The sequence below is a fragment of the Ceratotherium simum genome, chromosome 22, assembly GCF_057802395.1.
Source record: "Ceratotherium simum simum isolate JZ-2026a chromosome 22, ASM5780239v1, whole genome shotgun sequence".
NCBI lineage: Eukaryota > Metazoa > Chordata > Mammalia > Perissodactyla > Rhinocerotidae > Ceratotherium > Ceratotherium simum.
The window spans coordinates 16,299,156-16,323,586 of NC_141921.1; the positions used below are offsets into that span (position 1 = coordinate 16,299,156).

Sequence of the window (24,431 nt, forward strand, 5' to 3'; positions counted from 1 at the left end):
CAGAAGGGAGTTTCTGCCCCTTCCACCTCAATTAGGATTGTCCTTTGTTGCAGGAGTTCCTCTTATCCAGTTTTCAGTTCTGTCTCAGGGGTAATTTTTCCACGAGTAGTTGTAAATTGGCTGTGTCTGTGGGAGGAGGTGAGTTCAGTCAGAGTCTGCCTACGCCGCCATCTTGACTTCCAGTTGAGATTGTGTTCTTGACTTCTCTTTCTGCTAGTTCATTATTAGTGTATAGAAATGCAATGGATTTTTGTATGTTGATTTTGTACACTGCAACTTTGCTGTAGTTGATTATTTCTGATAGTTTTCTGGTGGATTCTTTAGGGTTTTCTATATATAAAATCATGTCACTCACAAACAGTGAGAGTTTTACTTCTTTCTTTCCAATTTGGATACCTTTTATTTCTTTTTCTTGCCTAATTGCTCTGGCCAAAACCTCCAGTATTATGTTAAATAGGTGTGGCAAGAGTGGGCACCCTTGTCTTGTTCCTATTCTCAGTGGGATGGCTTTCAGTTTTTCACCATTAAGTATGATGTTGGCTGTGGATTTGTCATATATGGCCTTTATTACGTTGAGGTACTTTCCTTCTATACCCATTTTATTGAGAGTTTTTATCACAAATGGATGTTGGATCTTGTCAAATGCTTTCTCTGCATCTATTGAGATGATCATGTGATTTTTATTCCTCATTTTGCTAATATAGTGTATCACATTGATTGATTTGCAGATGTTGAACTATCCCTGGAATGAATCCCACTCGATCGTCGTATATGATCCTTTGAACTGTTCGATTTGCTAATATTTTGTTGAGGATTTTTACATCTATATTCATTAGCAATATTGGCCTGTAATTTTCCTTTTTTGTATTATCCTTGTCTGGTTTTGGTATCAGGGTTATGTTGGCCTCGGAGAATGAGTTAGGAAGAGTCCTGTCTTCTTCAATTTTTCAGAATAGTTTGAGAAGGATAGGTATTAAATCTCCTTTGACTGTTTGGTAGAATTCTCAGAGAAGCCATCTATTCCTGGACTTTTGTTTTTTGGGAGGTTTTTGATTATTGTTTCAATCTCTTTACTTGTGATTGGTCTATTCAGATTCTCTATTTCTTCTTGATTCAGTTTTGGGAGGTTGTATGAGTCTAAGAGTTTGTCCATTTCTTCTAGATTGTCCAATTTGTTGGCATATAGTTTTTCATAGTATTCTGTTATAATCCTTTGCATTTCTGTGGTATCTGTTGTAATTTCTCCTCTTTCATTTCTAATTTTATTTATTTGAGCCTTCTCTTTTTTTCTTAGTGAGTCTGGCTAAGGGTTTGTCAATTTTGTTTATCTTCTCAAAGAACCAGCTCTTAGTTTCATTTATCCTTTCTGTTGTTCTTTTAGTCTCTATTTCATTTATTTCTTCTCCAATTTTCATTATTTCCCTCCTTCTGCTGGCTTTGGGCTTTGTTTCTTCTTCTTTTTCTATTTCTGTTAAGTGTAGTTTGAGATTACTTACATCAGATTTTTCTTGTTTCCTGAGGTAGGCCTGTAATGCTATAAATTTCCCTCTTACAACCACTTTTGCTGCATCCCACAAGAGTTTGTATGATGTTTTTTCACTTTCATTTGTCTCCAGTTATTCTTTTTTTCAGTGAGGGAGATAGGCCATGAGCTAATATCTGTTGCCAATCTTCCTTTTTTGCTGAGGAAGATTGGGCCTAAGCTAACATCTGTGCCCATCTTCCTCCATTTTGCATATGGGACACCACCACAACATGGCTTGAGGAGTGGTAGGTAGGTCTGCGCCTGGGATCCAAACCTGTGAACCCCGGGCCGCTGAAGTGGAGCATGCAAACTCAACCACTATGCCACCGGGCTGGCTCCCTCCAGGTATTTTTTTATTTCTTTATTGATCCAATGGTTGTTCAGTAGCATGTTGTTTAGTCTCTACATATTTGTGACTTTCCAGCCTTTTTCTTGTAGTCAATTTCTAGTTTCACAGTATTGTGCTCAGAAAAGATGCTTGATATGATTTCAATATTCTTAAATTTATCGAGGCTTGCCTTTTTTCCAAACATATGGTCTATCATTGAGAATGTTCCGTGTACACTTAAGAAGAATGTGTATTCTGCTGTTTTGGGGTGGAATGTTCTATATGTATCTATTAAGTCCATCTGGTCTAGTGTTTCACTTAAGGCCACTGTTTACTTGTTGACTCTCTCTCTGGATGATCTATCTATTGATGAAAGTGGGGTGTTGAGGTCCGCTACTATTATTGTGTTGCTGTCAACTTCTCCTTTTAGGTCTGTTAATACTTGCTTTATATATTTTGGTGCTCCTGTATTAGGTGCATATATATTGATGTGTTATAGTGTCTTGGTGGAATATCCCTTTTATCATTATATACTGCCTCTCTTTGTGTCTCATTATCTTTTTTATCTTGAAGTCTGCTTTGTCTGATATAAGTATGGCAACACCTGCTTTCTTTTGCTTGCCATTTTCTTGGAATATCGTCTTCTATCCCTTCACTCTGTGCCTGTGTTTGTCTTTAGAGGTGAGACGTGTTTCCTGGAGGCAGCATATTGTTGGGTCTTGTTTTTTAATCCATCCTGCCACTCTGTGTCTTTTGATTGGTGAATTCAACCCATATACATTTAGAGTTATTATTGATATCTGAGGGCTTAATACTGTGATTTTATCTCTTGTTTTCCAGTTGTTCTATATTTCCATTGTTTCTTTTTCTTGTATTCTGACCGCCATTTCAGTTTGGTGGTCTCATAGACCTCCAAAATATCTCATAGATGAGATAGTCCATTTTCTGATAGCCTCTTATCTCCATTAGCCTAAGCAGGTCCCATCTCTTTCCTCTTCCCCTTCTGTTATTGTTGTCACAAATTATTCTTTTTTGTCTTGTGAGTTTGTGATTAAATTGAAGTGTTTATAGTTATTTTTGATGCTTTATTTCCCTTTACCTTTCATGTTATAATTGTTTGCTAACCTATTCTGATAGGGAACTGCAATTTTCTGATTTTGTCTGTCTATTTATCTCCTTGCTTAAGGCTTTGTAAACCTTTGCCTTTTTGTTTCAAGTAGGAGGGCTCCCTTCATCATTTCTTGTAAGGCAGGTCTAGTGGCAATGAACTCCCTCAGCTTTTGTTTATCTGGGAAAGCTTTTATTTCTCCATCATATCTGAAGGATAATTTCGCTGGATAGAGTATTCTTGGCTGATAGTTTTTGTCTTTCAGTATTTTGAATATATCATTCTATCCTCTCCTAGCCTGTAAGATTTCTGCTGAAAAATCTGCTGAAAGCCTGATAGGGGTTCCTTTGTAGGTTATTTTCTTCTGCCTTGCTGCCCATAATATTTTTATTTGTCACTGACTTTTGACAGTTTTAATATTATATGCCTGGGGCCAGCCCTGTGGCATAGTGGTTAAATTTGCACACTCTGCTTCAGTGGCTGGGGATTCACAGTTTCAAATCCCAGGCATGGACCTGCACACCACTTATCAAGCCATGTTGTGGCAGGCATCCCACATATGAAGTAGAGGAAGGTGGGCATGGATGTTAGCCCAGGGCCAATCTTCCTCAGCAAAAAGAGGAGGATTGGCAATGGATGTTAGCTCAGGGCTAATCTTCTTCACACACAAAAAAGGGGGATCCAGCCCCGTGGCATAATGGTTAAGTTTGTGCACTCTGCTTCAGCGGCCTGGGGTTCACGTGTTGGGATCCTGGGTGCAGACCTATGCACTGCTCATCAGGCCATGCTGTGGCAGCATCCCATATATAAAATAGAGGAAGATGAGCACAGATGTTAGCTCAGGGCCAATCTTCCTCAGTAAAAAGAGGAAGATTGGCAATGGATGCTAGCTTATGGCCAATCTCCCTCACAAAAAAAAATATTATATGCCTTGCATAAGGTCTTTTTGCTTGATATAATTAGGATTTCTATTGGCTTCATGTACCTGTGTGTCTGGTTTGTTCTCAGCTATTATTTCTTTGAACAAGCTCTCTGCACTTTTCTCCCTCTCCTCTTCTTCTGGGATACCTATAATCCTTATGTCATTTTTCCTAATTGAGTCAGATATTTCTCAAATTTCTTCATGTTTTTTAAATCTTAGGTTCTCTCTCCTCCTCCACCTGAAACATTTCTAGATATCTATCTTGTAGGTCACATTCTCTCCTCCATAAGGTCTGCTCTATTTTTTATGCTTTCTACATTATTTTTATCTCATTAATTGTGTTCTTCATATCCAGAATTTCTCTATGGTTTTTTTTTAAGGGCTTAGATCTCTTTGGTGAACTACTCATTCTGTTCATTAATTTTACTCCTGAGCTCATTGAACTCTTTGTGTTGTCTTGTAATTCATTGAGTTTCTTTATGACAGCTATTTTTGATATCAGCTCAAGAAAAGATTGACATGAGGGAAGCCATGTTGTAGAAAAGAAGCCCTATTGTAACTTTGAATGACCTCTGACAAACTAACCCAGCTGGATATGCACCCTCCAGGAGATCTAACTGCTCTGTAGATTTTACAACCCCTACTTGTTCATGTTCCTTCCAGCTGCAATGAGATGATAATTTTGTTCTTTTGAGTTCCTTAGGAATGTGATGACCCCACCCCAACAGAAAGTCTATGCTGATAGCCATCATCAATGAAAACTGAAAGATCTGGTGTGGTACTCCCAGTCTGTAACACCAGAAGGTCAACATTCCTAAACCCCTCCCTTATAACCCAATGGCCTATATAACCGCTGTAAGATTTTCTGCCCCCTTAAGATGGTTCTCTGAGACATTAGTCAGCCATCTTCCCCCTGGCTAGCAAGCTGTAATAAACTGCCCTTTCTTTTCCACCATCTTGCCTCTTGATGATTGGCTTTTGTCTCATGGCGAGCAGATCGTGCCCTTTGTGTGGTAACATTTTGAATTCTCTGTCATTTAGATTGTAATCTTCTGTTACTTCCTGTTTGGTTTCTGGACAGTTGTCATTTTCCTTCCATTCTTCAGTGTTACTGTAGTTCTTCAGGGTGCTCGATGAATTGATCCTCTGCCATCGCATTTGTGGTAGTATCTGGTCACAGATTCCACCTGCCATCACTCGGGGGGGGTGGGGCAGGGGCTGTGTTTTCAGTTCTCATCCTGTCTGCTCGTAGTTGTGCTAGTCAGGCCGCTCTGCATTCACAGACCCACAGCCACTTGGTGGGTCATGCTCATGTGGGCAGGACCACTATGCTTGGTGGGCAGGTCGCAGCCAGGCTGCTGTGCTCAGCAGATGGGTTGCACTCATGTGGGTGGGGCACCTTCATGCATGCCAGGCCGCTGCTTTTCATAGATGGTCCAGTCAGGCTGCTGTGCTCAGCGGGCAGGTGGGTTGCACTCAGGGCTGCTGCACTCAGGCAGGTCATGTTCAGATGGGCAGGGTGCCTTCGAGTGGGCTGGGCACCGCATTTGGTGGGCAGGTCCTGCTGGGCTGCTCTGCTCAGTGCCTTCATGTGGGATAAGCTGCTACCACTCAGTGGGGAGTGTTCATGTGGGCGGGGCCACTGCGGTAGGTGGGTGCACCTGTAGGCCAGGCTACCACTCCGAAAGCATTTGCATGCAGGCCAGGCTGCCCCTGCCTCCACTCAGTCACACTGGCCACTGTGTGAGGAACTGTGACCTGGATTTCTGCCACAAGGCAGGGGGAGAGGGAGGGGTCCACTCCCTTAGTTCTACTGCTTCCTGGGGTCCAAGTCACCCACCTTCAAATCTATAGCTGCATGGATCTCTCAGGTATCCCATTGTGTTGTGGGGAGAATCCTCCATTGGTTAATGGCTGTCCGTTTAGTTGTAACTTAGAAGGGACAGACAAAGGGAACAACTCACTCTGCTGTGATGCTGACATAACTCTGGGTCTTGTTTTTTAATACATCCAAGTACTGTGTGTCTTTTGATTGGTGAATTCAATCCATTCACATTTCGGGTGATTATTGATATATGAAGACTTACTACTGCCATTTTAACTTTTGTTTTCTGGTGGCTCCATATTTCCATTATTTCTTTTGTGTTTCTGTCTGCCATTTCGGTTTGGTGGTTTTCTGTAATGTGTTTCTTAGTTTCCTCTTTTTTTATGTTTCATGACTCTGCTCTGAATTTTTGTGTGTGTGGTTACCATGAGGCTTGCATAAAAGGTCTCATAGATAAGACAGTCCTTTTTCTGCTGATAGCATCTTATCATCATCTGTCCTTTTCCTCTTCTCCTTCTATGTTTTTGTTGTCACAAATTATTCCTTTCTGTATTGTGAGTTCATTACCAAATTGAAGTGGTTATAGTTATTTTTTATGCTTCCTTTCTGTTTAAACTTTATAATTATGTGTTTAGTAACCTCTTCTAATATAGAGTTGAAGTTTTCTGATTCTGTCTATTTATCGCCTGCTCAAAGTTTTGTATACCTCTGCCTTTTCATTTCAAATAGGAGAGCTCCTTTCAAAATTTCTTGTAAGGCAGGTCTAGTGGCAATGAACTCCCTCAACTTTTGTGTGTCTGTGAAAGCCTTTTTTCTCCCTCATATCTGCAAGATAAATTTCCTGGATAGAGTATTCTTGGCTGACAGATTTTGTCTTTCATTATGTTGAATATATCATTCCTTTTCTGGTCTCTAGAGTTTCTGCTGAGAAATCTGCTGATAGCCTAATAGGAGTTCCCTTGGAGGTTATTGGGTTTTTTCCCCCTGGCTACCTTTAATATTCTTTCTTTGTCATTGACTTTTGACAGTTTTATTATCATGTGTCTTGGAGAAGCTCTTTTTGCACTGAGATAATTGGGTGTTCTACTAGCTTCATGGATTTGTATATCCAGTTCCTTCCCCAGGTTTGGGAAGTTCTGAGCTATTACTCCTTTAAATTAGCTCTCTAATCCCTTCTCTCTCTCTTCTCCTTCTGGGATACCCATTATCCTTATGTTGCCCTTTGTAATTGAGTCAGATAATTTTCATAGAATTTCTACATTTAAAAAAATGTTATTTCTGTCTCCTCTTCTACCTGCATCATATCTAGATTTATATCTTTCAGCTCACTAATTCTCTCTTCCATACAGTATCCTCTATTTCCAGTGCTTTCTAATGCATTCTTCATCTCATTTATTGAGTTATTCATCTGCAGAATTTCTGTTTGGTTCTTTTTTTAGAGTTTCAGTCTCTTTGATAAAGTATTCCTTCTGTTAATTTTATTCCTGAGCTCATTGAACTGCCTTTCTGAATTTTCTTATAGCTCATTGAGTTTCTTCATGACAGTTATTTTGAATTCTTTATCAGTTAGATCACAATCTTCCATGACTTTATGTTTGGTTTCTGGAGAACTGTCATTTTCTTTTTTTTTTTTCTTTTTTTTTTTTCTGTGAGAAAGATCAGCCCTGAGCTAACATCCATGCCAATCCTCCTCTTTTTGCTGAGGAAGACTGGCTCTGGGCTAACATCATGCCCGTCTTCCTCCACTTTATATGGGACGCTGCCCCAGCATGGCCTGACAAGTGGTGCATCAGTGCATGCCTGGGATCTGAACCTGGGCTGCCAGCAGCGGAGCATGCTCACTTAACTGCTATGCCACGGGGCCGGCCGCTGTCATCTTCTTTTCGTGATACCATGTTATCATGTTTTTCTTGGTGCTTGCTGAGTTATTCCTCTGCCAGTGCATTTGCCATAGCAAACACTTCTTATTTAGGTATAACTTTGTTTTGATTCAAACATTTTAATCAGTTGGAGATTAGAGGCCTCTCTTTTGTTTTTCAGTAGGTGGTGCTATAGTGCTAGTTTTTGGTTTCTTTTACCTGTGCTTCCTCTGGCTATATTTGAGGATCTGCATGGTCCGCCCCCCACTGCCTCTTTTCGGGGTATCGCCAGTACTCTCGTCATCGCCGCCTGCACCTCTGGGAATTACTGATGCCTTGCTGTTGCTGGTGTCGCTGCAGTCACTGGCTTCACCAATGGGAGTTCAGAGATAGCTGATGCCTCCACTGCATCCAAGATCACTTTGGTTGGAAGCTCTGCTGCTGTGGTGGGGGGAAGGGGAGTGAGGGAGCTGGGTTCATGCGGCACCGCCTCTGCTGTTGCCTGTTATCTTGGGGCCATGGGCACCACTGTGGTTGGGATGTTGGTGTCCTGTGAATGCCTCTGAGCTGCACCTGGGGGCCCAGGATCAGGGGGCTCCACCTCCACTATTGCTCTGCTCCCCATAGCCACGGGTGCCACCAGCTGGCTGGCTGGAGTCACACGCATGCCACCACTGCTGCCCCACCATGTTCTCTGGGGCTGGGGGCTGCGGGCTCAGCCACTGCAGCCTGGGGTCCAAGGTCCTGGGCTCAGCCTCTGCTGTGCTCCCATTTAGCCTCCTCTATGTGCTCCTCTCCACCCACCTTCATAGGTACTGATGTGTGGATCTTTCCAGTGTCTTGGTGTGTTGGGCAATGTAACCTTTGTTGGGTTATGGATGTTTTTTATTCACTGTAGGTTGAAGGGGAGAGACACAGGGATCCTCTCATGCCACCGTGATGATGACATCTTAAACAGCTTTTTATAATAGAGTAAAACAACCTGGAGTTTCCAGGACAATCTGGGAGAGAGGAGATAAGGGCAGAGATGGGAGGAAAGAGGGGAGGAAGCTAGTGACATGCCATGATGTGACCCCCTCCAAGACTCCCAATCTCTTGAACAGAGTCTAAACTTACAAAATGCTTGGTGTGACAGAATTTCTCAGGGAAGCCAATGAAGGTCTTTAGTTCTGTGACAGGACTAATGGGGACAAAACAGAGAAGGCTTGAAGAGACCACAGGAACCTCAGGAAAAGGAGACCATAAAAGCATAAATCTCAGGAATCTGCAGAAATTGTGTGGAGGGTTTGGACTTTCCCATTCCGTGGAATTGGCAAGGCCCTGAGGCAATCATACAGAGCTCTCTGTGGGGCAGGAGGGCCCCAGTAGGCACCTGGCTTATATGGCACCTGGCTTATATATGCAGTATGTTCCCAACTTACCTGACCCCATTTAGTTTATCCTTCACACTAGCCTGAGTGTTCTTCCTAAAGGGCAAATGTGATCGTGCCATTCCTCTGCTTTAAAATTCTCTATTGTCCACAGTCCAAAATTCTTTATCCTGGCATCCCACACCCTTCACGATCTGGCCCCCAGCTACCTTACCAGCTTCATCTCTTCCTCACACAGGACACTCTAGCTACATCAAATGTTTCACCATTCCCTAAAACATTAAGCCTTCCCTTCCATCTTAAATAACCTTCCTCTTCTTTAAAATAAACACCTACTCATTCTCCAAGACCAAATTCAATCATTGTCTCAGCCTCCTCCTCCCCTTGGAAGAGTTAACCACTCCCACCTGTGTTCCCCAACACCTTGTTCAGAGGGGAGTTTCTCTTCCTCTGAGTCCCTTGCAGGAAGAACTATGTCTTATTTACTTCTGGGCTCCAGTGTCTACTACAGGCCAAGTTAAGGCCCTCCGCTGGGCTCCCAGAGCACCCTGGGTACAACTGGAATGACACCTATCATCCTGCATTGGAACTCTGTGTTTATGTGCCAATCTCCTGCAGAGAACACAGGAGCCACATCTTCTCCATTGTCAGTATTCCTAGTAACTAGGAGGAAGAGACGGAGGAAGGGAGGGAGGGAGAGTGGAAGGAAGGGGAAGGGGAAAAGAGAATGAAGGAGAAAATAAAAAAAGTTAACAAAAAAGGAAGTCAGAGAGTGACTAAATGGACTAATCAGGACTCAAACACTAGTCTGGACCAACACAGAAACCCTAGCCTACGAACTTGGTCAAAAAAGGGAAAATGAGATTGGCCAGCAAGTTATGTCCCAAGATCAAAACAGGTGCCTGGTACACTGCCCCTGGGTCTTACTGGTGGCAGAGACTCCCAAAGAGTCACAGCAATTGTCACAAAGGCTCTAGGTCTGGAAGGATAATGACACCAAGCTCCCCAGACTGAGCCCAGTAGAGCCTAGCTTGGTAATGGGTATAATGAAGAGCTTGGGCTTGGAATAGGACACACCTGATTCGAATCCCAGCTCAGCCCCAGTTCAGGTCATTTAACCTCTCAGAATTTTCTTATCTTGAAAATGCGGATACTACTACCCTACAGGATAGTTACGGAGATCAGAGATAATAGGTGTGCAATAACTTACCTCAAGAGGTGTTTGATGGCAACTTCTGTTACTAGGGAGTGTGCCAATTCATACATGCAAGTTTGGGTGACTATATGTTTAAAATATTTTGTATGGGGATTTTCAAGGAGCATGAAATATATATGAAATAAAAGTGCTTTGTAAACTGTCCTACAAATGTCAGGGAAGCATTTGGGAAGTCTTCTTTTACAGGTGGAAAAAATAGAGGCTTTGGGTTTGGGCAGAAGGAAGCTCAGTTCCTGACCCTGCCATTTACTTGCTATGTAATCTTGGGCAAGATTTCTATACGTTGTCAGCCTGTTTCTGCATCTGTCAAATGTGGACAACTCACACTTCACAGGGTTGTTGTGAGCATCCAGTAAGACGACGAGTGTAAAGCTCCTGGCACGGGTGGGTGGCAGGTCCCATGTGATGGGTCAGATCATGGGCGGTGCCAGTTCCAAGTCTAGTGCCAGAATCATATTCTGCCAATTGGCTACAAACAAAGGCGGCCCCTCACTCTGGAAGAGCAGGACCCCAGATTGGCAAGAGAGGTAGAGAAGGATTTTTTGTGTTTGTTGGAGAAAATCTGGGTGAGCACTAAACTTTCATGTAGGAAACACTGAAATCTGCCATGTGGAGTCAGGCTTTCCCAAAGAATGGAAGGAAGCCAGGCATGATCCCTGCCATGTGGTCCCAGCCTTGGGAACTAAACTATTGCTACTAATGGGTTCATCTTACCCCACCCGTCACCCTCTACTCCCTGACACTCATTTTTCCTGGGCACAGAGTAAGTGTGATTCAATAATCTAAAGTTGAAAAGGCTCTCATGCTTGGCTTCCCACAGAGCACATGGTCCAGGGCCACATCAAGAGCCCATACTAGCTCCCAGTTCCAGGGAATCACTTGGTCCCAGGCCAGACCTCTAAGCAGCTACTCCTTCAGAAGCCAACAAGGTAAATGGAGTGAAGGGGGCATCAGCTCAGAATCAAGGGAGGCCCAGGTTTGAACTCTGGCTCCACCACATACCTGCTGTGTGACTTCACAGCAAGTGACTTCACCTTTCCTCAATTTTATTTCCTCACGTTACTCCCTTGAGGATTGCTGTGCCAACAAAATGAGATCAAGAATGTAAACGTGACCCAAAGAATCTATGGCATATAGTGGATGCTCAATTAATGTTACCTCTTTTCCTTTCCCCTTCCTCCTCAAAGGCCCCAGACTCAGCCTGCTTTCCTGTGCTTTTCAGAGCAGCCACCCATTCTGTCTTTCTTAGAATTCAACTCCCTTCCAGAGAAGCAGTGCGACCATCTCCCCAGCTCCCCACTTCTTTGATGCCCTCAAATAAGTACACAGGTCCTTTTCATTGAAGGTTTTACTGCTGATCACTTGGGGAACAGATGCAGGTTGGGGTGGGGGTAACAAGTCACAAACATGGGGGAGTATGAAGGTCCCTGGATCATGGCTCCCTGAGGGCTTCCTTTTCATTCTTAAGGCAGGACCTCAGACCTCTTCTCCAGGCCAAGGAGGCCCCTTCCATTGGGAAGGCTGCTCCTCCCAGCCCAGGTAGGGCACAGCAGATGGGAACCCACAGGCCACTGCAATGTGCCCTAAGCAGTTCACATACAATTTGGAGGACCTTCAGATAATGATGCCCGCCTCACAGGTACGTCCTCAAAGGCCAGGGGATGGTTGCCCTAATGATATGAGCATGTACTAAGCCTACCCTCTATCTCTGTCACCCCCAGATGAAGCCAAGACTGGCTCCTCTGACTTTCCAAGGCAAGAAATTGGCCTGGAAAGAGGCAAAGATTTTTACTCTGAGTCCCTTCTCAGGACTTCCTGGAGATCCTGGCTTCAGAGGCAACAGGAAACCATTCTCCAAAATGAGATGAAGGGCTTGAGGTCAAGGGGGCAGCAGCAGATCCTAAAGATCTTCCTACACTAGGTTGGGGTCTCCCACTTCTCTTCCTCACTCTCTCCCCGGGTCTCTCCTTCAGCTGGAATCTTTCCCCGCCTGCTCTCCCATGTGCGTTTTCTGGTGGCGGATAAGGTTTGAGCTCCGGGAGAAGTGTTTCCCACACAGAGTGCACCGGTAGGGCTTCTCCCCTCTGTGGGTCCTCTGGTGGGCTCCAAAGTTGGAGATATCGCTGAAGGTCCGCCCACATTCGGCACACTCGTAAGGCCTCTCGCCTGTGTGGGTGCGATGGTGCACGCCAAAGCTGGAGCTGTTGCTGAAGCTCTTCCCGCACTCACAGCAGATGTAGGGTGCTGGCTCGAGGTGGGTCCGGTGATGCACAGCCAGCGTGGCGCTCTGGCTGAAGCTCTTGCCACAGATGTCACAGCGGTATGGCCGCTTGCCCAGGTGATCCTGCTGGTGTGTGGTGAGATCCGAGCGCCGCCGAAAGCTCTCTTGACACTTGGGACATTTGTAGTGCTTCTCTTCCAGGTGGATCCGCTCGTGCCGGATGCGGTTGGAGCTTCTCGAGAAGCTCTTGCCACATTCAGAACACTTGTAAGGTTTCTCGCCAGTGTGGATCCGCTGGTGTGTTCTCAGGTTGGAGGTATTATTGAAGGTTTTGCCACACTGGGCACAGATAAAGGGCTTCTCATCAGCCTCAGGCCTTGGATGAGCAATGGGGTCCCCTGGCTCTCCAGCAGGGACAGTGACTTTCTGCCATGGCTTTTTTGGTTGGATCCCTTGTGGCTCCTCCGAAAGGCTCTCTTGCCCATGTTCTTTCTCCCCATCTGGGATCCGGAAACCCTCGGAGTCATCCACTCTCCAAGGCTTACCCCGTTCCCCTTCCTCAGGCAGGTGCTGCTCTGGATTCTGCTCCTTCTCACTGCCCATCTCTGAACCCTGAGAATGAACACAAATGGCCAACACCTTTATTCCTTGGGTCAGGCCAGACCACAGGGACTCTCTTGTTCTGGCTGAAGGGGTGTAAAGCTTCCCCATGGAACCATCCATGAGTTAACTGGAATACTTGGACAGAATGCCTTTACTTACTAACTTTCAAGTGACAAACTTCCACAGATATTTAAAACTAACCACCAGAGCAAAAAGAAGGCACCCCCAACAGATGATATTCATGCAATTTGATTAACATAACTTTTCTTAATACCACTAAACAATGACAGACTAGACTATAATTCATATGCAAGTAAAGGAGCTTCCATCTGGGGATGAGTTCAGTTTTTCTGCCTAACTGCAGGTTAACTGAAACTCCTTTTATGTTAATCTGTTTTGAAAAACCTTCCTTAAAAGTATCCATCTATTTGCCTGCTTTCAAAATGGACATAACAGAACTTCTAACTCTTGAGGTTCTCCGAGTTGTTTACAGGCCCAGCTTGAATCCTCTTAAGTGTTCTGCCACCCTTCCTGTCCCCAGACCTCACTATCATCTAACGACTAAAGAGTTAACCTCTGGGACCTCCAAGACCTACTACAGGGCCTGGGCTGTGTCTGTTCCAATTGGTCAGTACACACTTCCACTCTTGAACACCATACACAGCTGCATGTGCACACACACACATACTGACACTACACACACAGCCATAGTCACACACCAAACACACAGCTACATTCTCACACCACACACACACACCAGTCACACATACAAAGCCATACATATACTCACACCACACATACACTCTCACACCACACAGCCACATACAGCCACACACATACACAGTCCTCCCACACATACAGCCACATACATGGCTACACAATCACACACCATAACACACATACAGCCATACTCTCGCACCACACACAATCTCACACAGCCACACACTCACATGCCACATACAAAGACACACACAGACACAGATACACAAACCACACACTTCCACACACACACACAGCTACACACACACACAGACAGCGCCCAGCACTGGGCCTACTTATACAAACGTTAGTAAATGCTTGCTAAGCTGCACAGACTCCTTTGAGTCCCTATACCAAGGACAGGCAATGAGGGAAAGAAGTACTTCCGATAAGAGAAGTGTGGTGTTTCCTCTGCACCTTGAAGAAATAATAACATTTCAAAAGGCAGAGTGAGCTGGTGGAGATACCGTACAGAGTGACGTGAACAAAGGGATGAGGGAGGGAAGTACAGACTATGATAGAACATTGATGATAGAAAATGAAAGATGGATCATTCCTTCAAGTCAGCAAGTATTTTTGGCCAAGAGCAACACAGAGTAATGGAAGGGGCATTGACGACATTTACGGTTGGATCCCAGTGGGACACACACTATGTCTATAACTCTGCAAATTATTCAACCACTCTGAGCCTCAACTCCCACATCGCTAAAACTGCGATACCTACCAACACTGCAGGACTTTGTGTTTGAGAAAATGCCTCTAATATGCTCAGTATAATGTGTGGCACATACTAGTCATTCAGCAAATGATGGCTGCTATTACAGTTGTTGAAGACACTATGTCCTAGCCCTGTGGAGCATACAAGAACAAAATAGATCCCTTATGTGATCTTGTTAGGAAAGAAAAAGAAGTTTTAATTAAACCATAGTACAAGACTGTATATAATCTAAAATGTGAAATATAGACAGAGTCTCAAATCTTTAAGGAGTAGGGGTCAGCAAACTTTTTCTGTAAAGGGCCAAATAGTAAATATTTAGTAAATATTTGGGGCCACAGGATCCCTGTTGCAGCTGCTCAACTCTGCCCTCTGCCATTGTATCGTAAAAGCAGACACAGACAATATGAATGAGCATGGCTGTGTTCCGACAAAACTTCATTTAAAACAAAAGGAGGCAAGCTATAGTTTACCAATCCCTGTTAGAAAGTGTTTCCTGAAGAATCTAGAATAAGCAATGTGAAAAATAGGCTTGCTTCACTTTCAAATATGCAAGTAAACATCAGAAACAATTTATTCCTTGATACTTATTCACTGTTTTCTGACCATCCTTTTAAAAACTACAACCTTTCCCACACTCCCAGCCCCCAGGCCCACAACACTTCTCACCTTCTAACATTCTGTTTATTTATTACATCTATTTTTCATTGTCTGTCTCCCCCTGCTAAAACATAAGTCCCATGAGGGCCAGGGTCTTTGTTTTATTCACTAATGTAACCCAAACTGCTGGAGTAGTGGCAATCATACAGGTAGATCTTTATGAATATCTGTTGAATGAGTTGAATAAATGGAGGCCAGGCCTGTCTCCAGAACCCATTTCATGCTTACTTGTATCTATTCTTACCCATTATTCCTCAGCAATCTCTTGATTCCTGCCCACTTCCTCCTTTATGCCCCACAGAATCTTGCACTTGCTTTTACAGTGATCTGCAATTATCTGTTTACACGTTTGTTTCTACTAGTAGTTTATAAACAACTTGAGAGCAAAGACTGGGTCATTTTGGTAATCTCTCCCCAGCACAAGGCCGAGTGCTCAAATGTCTTTTGAATGTATGAGTGAATGGATATGGTCTTAATTCACTCCCCGCCCCTGCCCACCCCACCAAGAGCTCCAGAATCTCTCTCTATGCAGTGAGCTACACAGCCTCCACTCACTTCCAGTCCTGCTATTCTGAGAACCTATACTTCACAAAGCTCTGACTCTACCCAGGGCTGAATGCTGGGTCAAAATAAAAGCAAAAAGATTTAGGACTGGGGTTATTACCCTCAAATGGTTTATGGTACTATGCAGTGCAACAGGCCATGAACTTCAGAAACTGCCATACAGTGTAGAAGGTTAAGTCCAGGGGGGCAAGGACTGTGCCTTAATCACCTTTGTACCCACCTCTCAGTGCCTCGCACAGCACCTGGCACATTACACAGGAACAAATAATAATAATAGTTAACATCTTGTAAGCTCATACCAAGTGCTAGGCCCTGGTCTAAGCACTATATACAAATCATCTCACTTCATTCTCACAACTTATTTTAAAGATGAGGAAACTGAGGCTCAGAGAAATTGTAACTTGCCCAAAGGCACACAGCAAGTGAGTGGCAGAACTGGGACCTATGCCCATAGCTCCAAAGCCAGTCTCCAAAGCCAGTGATTTAAAGCAGGACACTAGTATTGGAGGGAGAGAAGAAGGGAGGAAGGGAGGGAGGGAGAGAGGGAAGAAGGTAGGGGAGGAAGGAAAGAAGGAAGGAAATAAATAAAAACAGTGTCCCGGGAGTTCAGATGACACAAGCATATCTCCCTGAAGAGATCAGGGATGAGCGGCTTCACTGAAAAGGTGGTATTTGAGCTAGACTTGCAGGATGGGTGAGCAAGATCCAGACTTGCAGAGATGGGGAGTCTACTATCTACTGAGAAGAGAGCGGCAGGTGAAGTACAGAGGTACTTGCACATCACATTTCAGAGATTTGGGGGAGAAAGGGGCCCATGGGGCTTGCCGTCCCAGGAGGCCCAGAGATACAGAAGACCAAGAGTGGAAGGGACTGAGGCAGTGGAGAAGGGGCCAGGTCTAAGAAGTAAGAGCCAAGACCCGGGCTGGTGATCACAGATGCTGAAGGCCAAGGGTCTGGGTTAGAGGGAAGGGGCCAAGCTGGAAAGTGGTCTGAAGGGCCAAAGTTCGGAGCCTCTAGGGTCAAGTCAAGGGCTGGAGGAAGGAAGGGAGGGAGTACCTTGGAAAGACCAGGGGCAAGGCGTTGAAGAAGAGGGATTTGTACAAGGCAGCTGGATAACGGGTCAGAAACAGAAGAGGACCAAAGGAGTTCGAGTGTCCGAGGAGGTGGTCAGGGGACGGGGGCAAAGGCTGCAATCAGAGGTGTTAGAGGACCGGGACCCAAGAGGCTGGGCTGTGTGTAGCACGGCGGGGAGAAGCCGCCGGCGGAGTCCGAGGGTACAGCCGTTCTAAGAGAGCAGCTGGGTCCAGAGTTGCCGGCAGGCTTGGAGCTGCAGAAGTGGGAGAGGAGGAGGGGCTGACCCAAAAGGCATGGTCAGTGGCAGAGGGGCTGGAGTACTCAAAGGCCGGCAGGAGAAGGGCCCGAGGGTAGGGGCTGGGGCCAGCAGCCTGGCCGCGCCGGCCGGGGGAGGAGGACGACGGTCCGGGTGGAGAGACCACAGGGCCCCACTGGCTCCCCCCCGGGTCCGGGGAGCAAAGCAACAGCGCCAACTCCACGGTGAAAAGGAAGAGGCCCCGGTCAGAGCTCCCCGCGAAGCCGTGTCCGCCTCCCGCCGCGACCCCGGGCCCAGCCGGCACCCACCTGGCTCGCGCCGCTCGGTCACGGACAGCACCGCCTCCCTGGGCCGGGGGAGGAGCCGGAGCCGGAACCCAGAGAGGATCCGCCCTCCCTCTTCAGGATTGGTCCCTGAGGACGACTCCTCCTTCCCATTGGCTTTACTATCTGCCACAACGCAAGAAACCCAGGCGGAACCGCCAATAAGCTTTGGCCTCGGGCGTGGCCTGCTGGTAGTTGTAGTCCCGAGAAAATTAGCGAAGTTTATAGCTGAGGAGTGGAGACTGGTTACCTTACTGAGTGGTCGAGCTTTGCTCTAGGCTCAGACGTTAAAGGCCGACTTGCAGGGCCGCCGGTCTGGGAAGTTGTAGAATAGGTAGAGATAACCTACATGACCTCCAAGGGGTCATGGACTCAGAGTATTTCTTTACTTTGACTTGGCGACCCTTGTCGGTCGTGTAGACATCCCGTGAAGCCTAGAGTCCCGCACCTCACTCAAGGTTCGTAACTTAAAGGATTGTAGAACTGGAAGATAACTAACCCAGTCCGCTTGTCAGAGAAACTAAATGTTGGCTGTCCAAGGACCGCCTCTGGGTCTCCCAACACCCCAGTGCAGGGATTTTTCCGAGTCCTACATAGTTAAACCTGACTGTCGTTCATCAATCCAGACACACCACCACCACTAAGGTATACCCAGGATTAGGATTTTTTTTCAGGTTTTACTTTAAAAAAAAAAAAAAAAGTCTAATTGAATATGTAGGCTAAAATTCTTCAGGCTTCTCATATATGCATGGTATTTCAGTGCAAAGAGCAGCGTATTGTCTTCAGAGGTAGATAAACCAGATTTATAGTCCCAGTTCTACCACCCAGGAGCACCATTTTCCTCCCCTGTAAAATCTCTGGCAGAACTGTTGTAAGGATTAAATGAGTTTAACACATATAAAGCTTCTCCCTCCACAAATGTCAGTTCTCTTTCCTGCTGCTAAGTTCTCTTGGGTGCAGCCAGTGTGAATAATGTGAGTTAGTTGTAAGATTGAGTTATTCAGGAAAGTATGTTTGAAACTGAATACGGATGAATGAAATGTAAATACCCCACATATACTATTAGTTTATAAATGGATATAAATAAAATACTGAGACGGCAGACTCGAAATAAAACTGTGGCTTTATTTTTAACTGTGGTTACAGCTTGCTTGGGTGGATTTAAGGCTGTTTGGAAACCAATCCCATAATGTGTTTTTCTCTTACCAGCCCAAAGCCTTCCCCCAACAATTTCTCATTCATGATGAAAATAACAGCATGCCAAACAAGGAATACCAAACTTTTATTTAAAGAACTGTACAAAAGCAAACAAGAAATTCCACTCAGGCTCTGAGGGCTAGTTTTATATGTCAACTTGCATGGGTTACAAGGTGCCCAGATATTTGATCAAACATTATTCTGGGTGTTTCTGTAAGGGTGTTTTTGGATGAGATTAACATTTAAATCACTAGACTGAGTAAAGCAGAGTGCCTTCCCTAACATGGGTGGGCCTCATCCAATGAGTTGAAGGCCTGAATAGAACCAAAAGCTGACCCTCCCCCTAGTAAGAGAGAATTCTTCCTGCCTGACAGCCTTCAGACTGAGACATCAACTTTTTTCCTACCTTTAGACTCAAACTGAAATATTGGTTCTTCCTGGGTCTTGAGCCTGTCAGCCTTCCAATGGGACCTACAGCGTAGGCTCTCCTGGATCTTGGGCCTTCAGTCTCAGACAGGAACTATACCATTGGCTCCCTTGGATCTCCAGCTCACTGGAGCAGAGATCTTGGGACCTGCCAGACTCCATAACTGCATGAACCAATTCCTTATAATAAAGACCTCTCTCTCTCTCTCGCTCTCTCTCCAAATATATGCTGTTGGGTAGAACCGTGTACCCATCTGCAAACTGATAGCAAACATCTCCACAAAGGGGCCAGATCACATATATAGTGCGACTTGAAAGCGGCTTCTTTCTGCAATCCACATGGAAAAATCGGGTTCATTATTTTATCTTCACACCTGGTCTACCAACTTCCTATTTGAAATCAGTACTCTTTGACCTAAGAGGCTGTGTGCTACACAGTCAAGTCTTCCAATGTAATGTCTTGTGGAAAAAAAGCTTCTACATCAGTGGTTAAAATTGCCACTTTTTCCAGCTGGGCCTTTCTGAATCCCGGAAGGGAATTCAAATGGGGCAGCGCCAGGGGCCAGCCTCGTGGCGTAGCGGTTAAGTGCGCGCGCTCCTCTGCTGGCAGCCCGGGGTTCGGATCCTGGGTGCACACTGACACACCGCTTCTCAGGCCATGCTGTGGCAGCATCCCACATAAAGCGGAGGAAGATCGACATGGATGTTAACTCAGGGCCAGCCTTCCTCAGCAAAAAAAAAAGAGGAGGATTGGCATGGATGTTAGCTTAGGGCTGATCTTCCTCACAAAAAAAAAAGGGCCAGCGCCAGACTCACTCATCTGCCACTATCTTTTCAAGGCCACACACAGCTGGGCTGCTCTGTTTGAAACTGCTTCCCAGCCCCCTGATTGTGCTCCTGAGGCTTTTCAGGATTACAGCTACCACGTTTCAAGTCCCTGTACCTGGTTATCATCAGTAGACAAATCAGCTTTGAAAGCATGTACCTGAAAGCAGGTACTCTGGATGTCACCACACTATGTTGTAAACAGCGTCAAGGAAATGGAAAAAGACAGCATGTTTTACCCCTCTCTCCCCACCACCCTCGTCTCATATTCCAGAAAGAAGGAAGAGTATGTGATCCAAAACACGTTTACTTTAAAAAAAAAAAAAAACTGGCTTTGAGGGCTAGAGGCCTGAACTGAGAGAGAGAACAGGAGAAAAGCAGTTCTTGATGGGACAAGTAAGAAGTCAGGGATTGGGCACCATAACTTCATGACTAAAAGCTTGGATGCAGGATGATGCAGGATGAAGTTCTTCTAAACATCCCCTCAGGTAGAGAACCCTGGGTCTCAGCCACGCACATTCAACATCACCACCTAAACCTAATCTGATCATTCAGTTGGCTTTCAAGAATTCTTCTTCCAAGGCAACAAGAATCTCACGTCCCCAGAAAGAGGGAAGGGCTCAGAGCTGAGCCCCAGAGAAAGGTAGTACAAATAAAAACCACAAAAAGGTCTGGATTTGGGGAAAGGAGATGAGATGTTCCAGAATCACGTGTTGGGCCAGGAGACTGAAATCCAGGGCACTGGGCTAGACGGTCAGGGGAGCGAGTAATGGGGCACATCCCTAAAAAGAAGGAGCATTGAGCCCCTGGAGGGCTGGGCCAAGGTCAGAAGGCCAGGGCAGGATCAGATCCCTGAGTGGCAAAAGCTCCGGTGTCTGAGGGGGCAGTAAGGAAGGGTCCACCCTCAGGGCCACATCTCCATTGGCGTGACCTTTCTCTTCTGGCTTGGGGACAGTTGATTCCTCCAATTCCTGGAGTTCTGAACAGATGATTAGAGGTGCCGTGTTTTTCCCTTCATCATGAAGACAAGGTTCAAAGAAAGGATGAAGGGGGCCAGAGAAAGTGTGAGTGAAAGTAAAGATGTGGGATTTGTCAGTCACATTGTAGAAGGAGATGACTCCTGCTTCGTAGTCCAGGAAAACCCCCACACACCTTGGGGGCTCTTTCAGGCGGAAGGAGGTCTGCGGGGATGTGAGAGCTTCGTACTCATTCCTGCGACTCTGTCGCACAAGCCAGTGTCCATTGGCAGGCGAGGCAGTCACCTTCCCCTTCCTGCTCACTGACTCACTACACACCCCCAGGATCCACTTGGTCTTGTCTCCCACGTATACCTCCCAGTAGTGACAGCCAGCCGTGAAGTACTCGGAGCCTAGGACGCTGACGACAAAATCAAATCTCTGGGGGCTCTCGGGCACAGGTTGCCTCCTGTCTCCAAGCTTCACACATCTCCGGTCATCAGACAGGATGAGTTTAGGATGCGCTGTGTCTGGGTCCAGGGTCACCGCCACTGCAGAGAGTCACAGAGAGGTGAGTCTGGGGAAGGCCGGCTCTTAAACCATCCTTGGGTAGCTTTAGAGGAAAAAATAATCTCTGGGTCTGCAACCACTGTCGTTGGCCTATTTTAGCTCATGGTCCCCCTCCCCTATATGTACTGGAACCAAAGAATACTGTCTTTCAGCCTCCCGGATCTCCTGATAGGCTAGTAAGTGAAGGAAAAGGTTTTCATCTGTCTGAAGCTGCCTTAATCCTTAGGAACTACTGCCTTTGTCTTCGATGTTCCAGGGGAATCTAATGGATGATAATAAACATAGGCTTTGATGTTTGATGCAGCAGCCAGATAGGATGTTTGAGTTCAAGCTCTGCCACATGCTAGTTATGTGACCTTGGGCTTGTTATTCATCTCCAAACCTCAGTTTCTTCATCTGTAAAGTGGGAATAATAGCAGCATCTACGCTGCAGGCTGTCGTGCAGATTTGATGAGCTGATGCACGAGAGAGTGCCTCGTTCACACAGGGAGTGCGTGATGCTCATTTTGTCAGCTAAAATTATTGCTTATAATTATCATTTTTAAATGTTAACATAGAGAGAAAGATTCTTCCTTAAAATTGTGGATTGTGAGGGTCACAGTGAGTTTCCCTTCTTCCTTAAGTACAGAAAACAGGTTCTTCTTGGAAAGTTAAATCCACGAAATCCGGACTCTGCCAAGGTGGTGGGAGTAAGCCAGACTGTGAGTGTGGGAAGGGCTTGTGACAGAATGCCAACCAAGGCGACCTGGCATTCTCTCAAGTGGCTGACTCATTGATTCTACTGCACCTGCCCGAAGGAAGACAGCATGAACAGCAGGAGATGGAAACAGCAACATGGAAAACTAATGAAGACCCCAAAGCAGTGAAAATAACAGATCTCACAGAAACAGAAGCAAAAAACGCAAACTATTTAGGCATAAATTGAAACAGAGATGTGCAAAACTTTTAGAATAAAACTATGAAACCTTTGTGTAGTCTATTACGTTGGGGCATCCGCCCAACCCATCCCCTCCTCTGAGAATCTCAATCAGCAACCCCAAGAAAATCAACCTTCAGAGAAAGAAGAGTGTGGCAGATGTGCAGAAAGAGACAGGAGCACTGGCTATTCATCCAGGTGTGGGGTAGGACGGAGTCCCCAAATCAAAAAAAATACTATAAGGAAATTAAAATGCAAATGAAAAACTCAGAAAAATAATTTGTGACAAATACAACAAAGAATTTATATACTTCATGTAGTAAGAATCCTCACAAACCAAAAAGTAACCAGGATAGGAGAGGAGCAGACAAGTCACAAAGAAATAACATATAATCAATAAACTTAAGAAAAATCTCAAAAATCATAGAAAATCCATGATGAAACCAAATATTCGTCAGTGCTCTGAAAGAGGGGAGACTTTCTCAGTCTAAATGTGACCCCTCAAAAAATCACAAAGATTTTTTTAATTTGATAAGCAGATAAACAGATTTGATTTAAAAAATGTTTTTAAGTTATAGTCTGCATTCCAAAGGAAGAGACCAGTGGGCTCCAGAACGTGGATGGATTGAGTGGTGTAACTCACCAAAGTGCAGGCGGGCCCTTCTCCAGCCTGAAAGACATAAAAGGGGATAAAGTGATGGAGAAATGGAGAAGCCTGGGGGGGGCTCAAGCATGGGGAAAGTGCATCTCACCTGAATTTGCTGCAGCTCTTTTCAACTCTATAAAAGAAGAAACGAGGATGAGCTATCACTGGAAATACAAAATCAACAGGAGATAAATTGGTATCTAAGTTGTAAAAACATGGGAAACTTACTCAGTTCCTTCCGGAGTTTCTCTAAAGAATAAAAACAATTTGACAAATCAGAACCAGGGCTTCCACATTCCCCTAATGCTACAGTCCCATCGCAACCATACACCCACATCACATCCTCGCTAGCAACACCCTGAACGTCCCCCACGACTGGGCTTGCAACAGCAATGGCTCCCAGATGTGGTCCAGCGGTCCCCAGAGATACCACAGAGGGTCAGCGAATTCCTATGTGAGCCAAAACTTACCTGCAGACTGAATCAATAATGCATCTCATACATAGAGGTAATGACAACATAAATGTATGTAGATGTTGTAGGAAAAGAGTAAAATATAAGTTCATTTCCAACTATCACTGAATTTCTATTAGATTTTCTTATGTATATTTTCTCAATGTAAAATCAAACAGATACGTCGCGTGTCTGAAGATTTTTGTTTGTTTGTTATAGAGAGGTTCTTAGACATAAAATGGTGGAGAAGCACCACTCCACACATCAAGTTTAATGAGGATCCGTCCACCTTGGATCCCACCTAAGGGGATGTCATGCCCAGGTGAAAAAATAGTCTTCCACCGGAAGGCTTCATCTATGGAGGTACATCTCTTCTTGGAAAAACACTTCCCATTTAGAAACTAGATAATAATTGTGCAGGGAATGTTTGAGAAAAGAGGCCTTTGAGAGCCAAGAAATCCACAACCCCATGGCTCAAAGTACACTTTTCCCCTCTCATCTGCCCCAGGAAATGAAACTGAGACACTCATCCTAAAGCAACGATGTCAGCAGCACGAGTTTGTGCTACGGATGAGGAGCGGAACTTACTGAGGGCTTTATGGAGGCTTCCTAAAAAAGAAAGACAGAGGTATGAGTGAGCAGGTGCTGCCACTTTATCCCTGGAGCCCAGAAAGTCTCATCACTCCATCCCCCCATGGTGGAAAGGATGACAGTGATCCTACCAGCCCCTAACCCAGTCACATCTCCCGAAGGTCAGACAGGCATCCAGCGCTGCTGGTGCCACTTTCCGATGGCCCAGAATGCCTGGGACTTTGGTTCCTCCTTCCTCCTCCCTTCATTTTCGTCTGCCTGGTTTCATTTCTGCTGTCCACATGAGTGTTTCCGTATGTTTGTAACTGTGTGGACGTGAGTGTATGCCTCTCTGCCCTTTTATAACCTACTGTTTATAATTATCTACAGTGAAATGTATACAGTGAAACCTACAATGACTTGTTGGCACGGCTTTGTTATTCTCTACAGTAAATCCCCTGAAGTTCTGTGGAGAGATTCACAGATTTGGAGATCCTAGAAGGTTTGGGGACATATGTGTATGCTTCATATGCTTCAGGGGAGTA

General features: G+C 45.2%; 2 protein-coding genes across 3 annotated transcripts in view; both read right to left on the reverse strand.

Annotated features, from left to right (window-relative positions):
- Window positions 1-11,486: 11,486 nt before the first annotated feature.
- ZNF691 (zinc finger protein 691) lies at window positions 11,487-17,360 on the reverse strand. Of its 2 annotated transcripts, none has more exons than XM_004443140.2 (2): window positions 17,314-17,360; window positions 11,487-12,986 (listed from the first exon to the last, which is right to left on the reverse strand). In XM_004443140.2, the coding sequence occupies exon 2, from the start codon at window positions 12,975-12,977 to the stop codon at window positions 12,123-12,125; it is 855 nt and encodes a 284-aa protein (XP_004443197.1). In that variant the 5' UTR covers window positions 12,978-12,986; window positions 17,314-17,360; the 3' UTR covers window positions 11,487-12,122. The 2 variants fall into 2 exon arrangements, with proteins under 2 accessions (XP_004443197.1, XP_087302260.1); XM_087446134.1 differs by lacking the exon at window positions 17,314-17,360 and adding an exon at window positions 14,461-15,534.
- A 1,233-nt stretch (window positions 17,361-18,593) lies between these two features.
- Window positions 18,594-24,431, reverse strand: part of ERMAP (erythroblast membrane associated protein (Scianna blood group)) — a 49,817-nt gene continuing 43,979 nt past the window's right edge. Inside the window, exons 8-12 of the mRNA XM_087447084.1 lie at window positions 23,905-23,925; window positions 23,093-23,113; window positions 22,971-22,997; window positions 22,862-22,888; window positions 18,594-21,283 (exon numbers count right to left, since the gene is read on the reverse strand). Of these exons, the coding sequence (XP_087303210.1) occupies window positions 20,559-21,283; window positions 22,862-22,888; window positions 22,971-22,997; window positions 23,093-23,113; window positions 23,905-23,925 (821 nt within the window). The 3' untranslated portion in view covers window positions 18,594-20,558. The remainder of the gene's footprint in view (window positions 21,284-22,861; window positions 22,889-22,970; window positions 22,998-23,092; window positions 23,114-23,904; window positions 23,926-24,431) is intronic.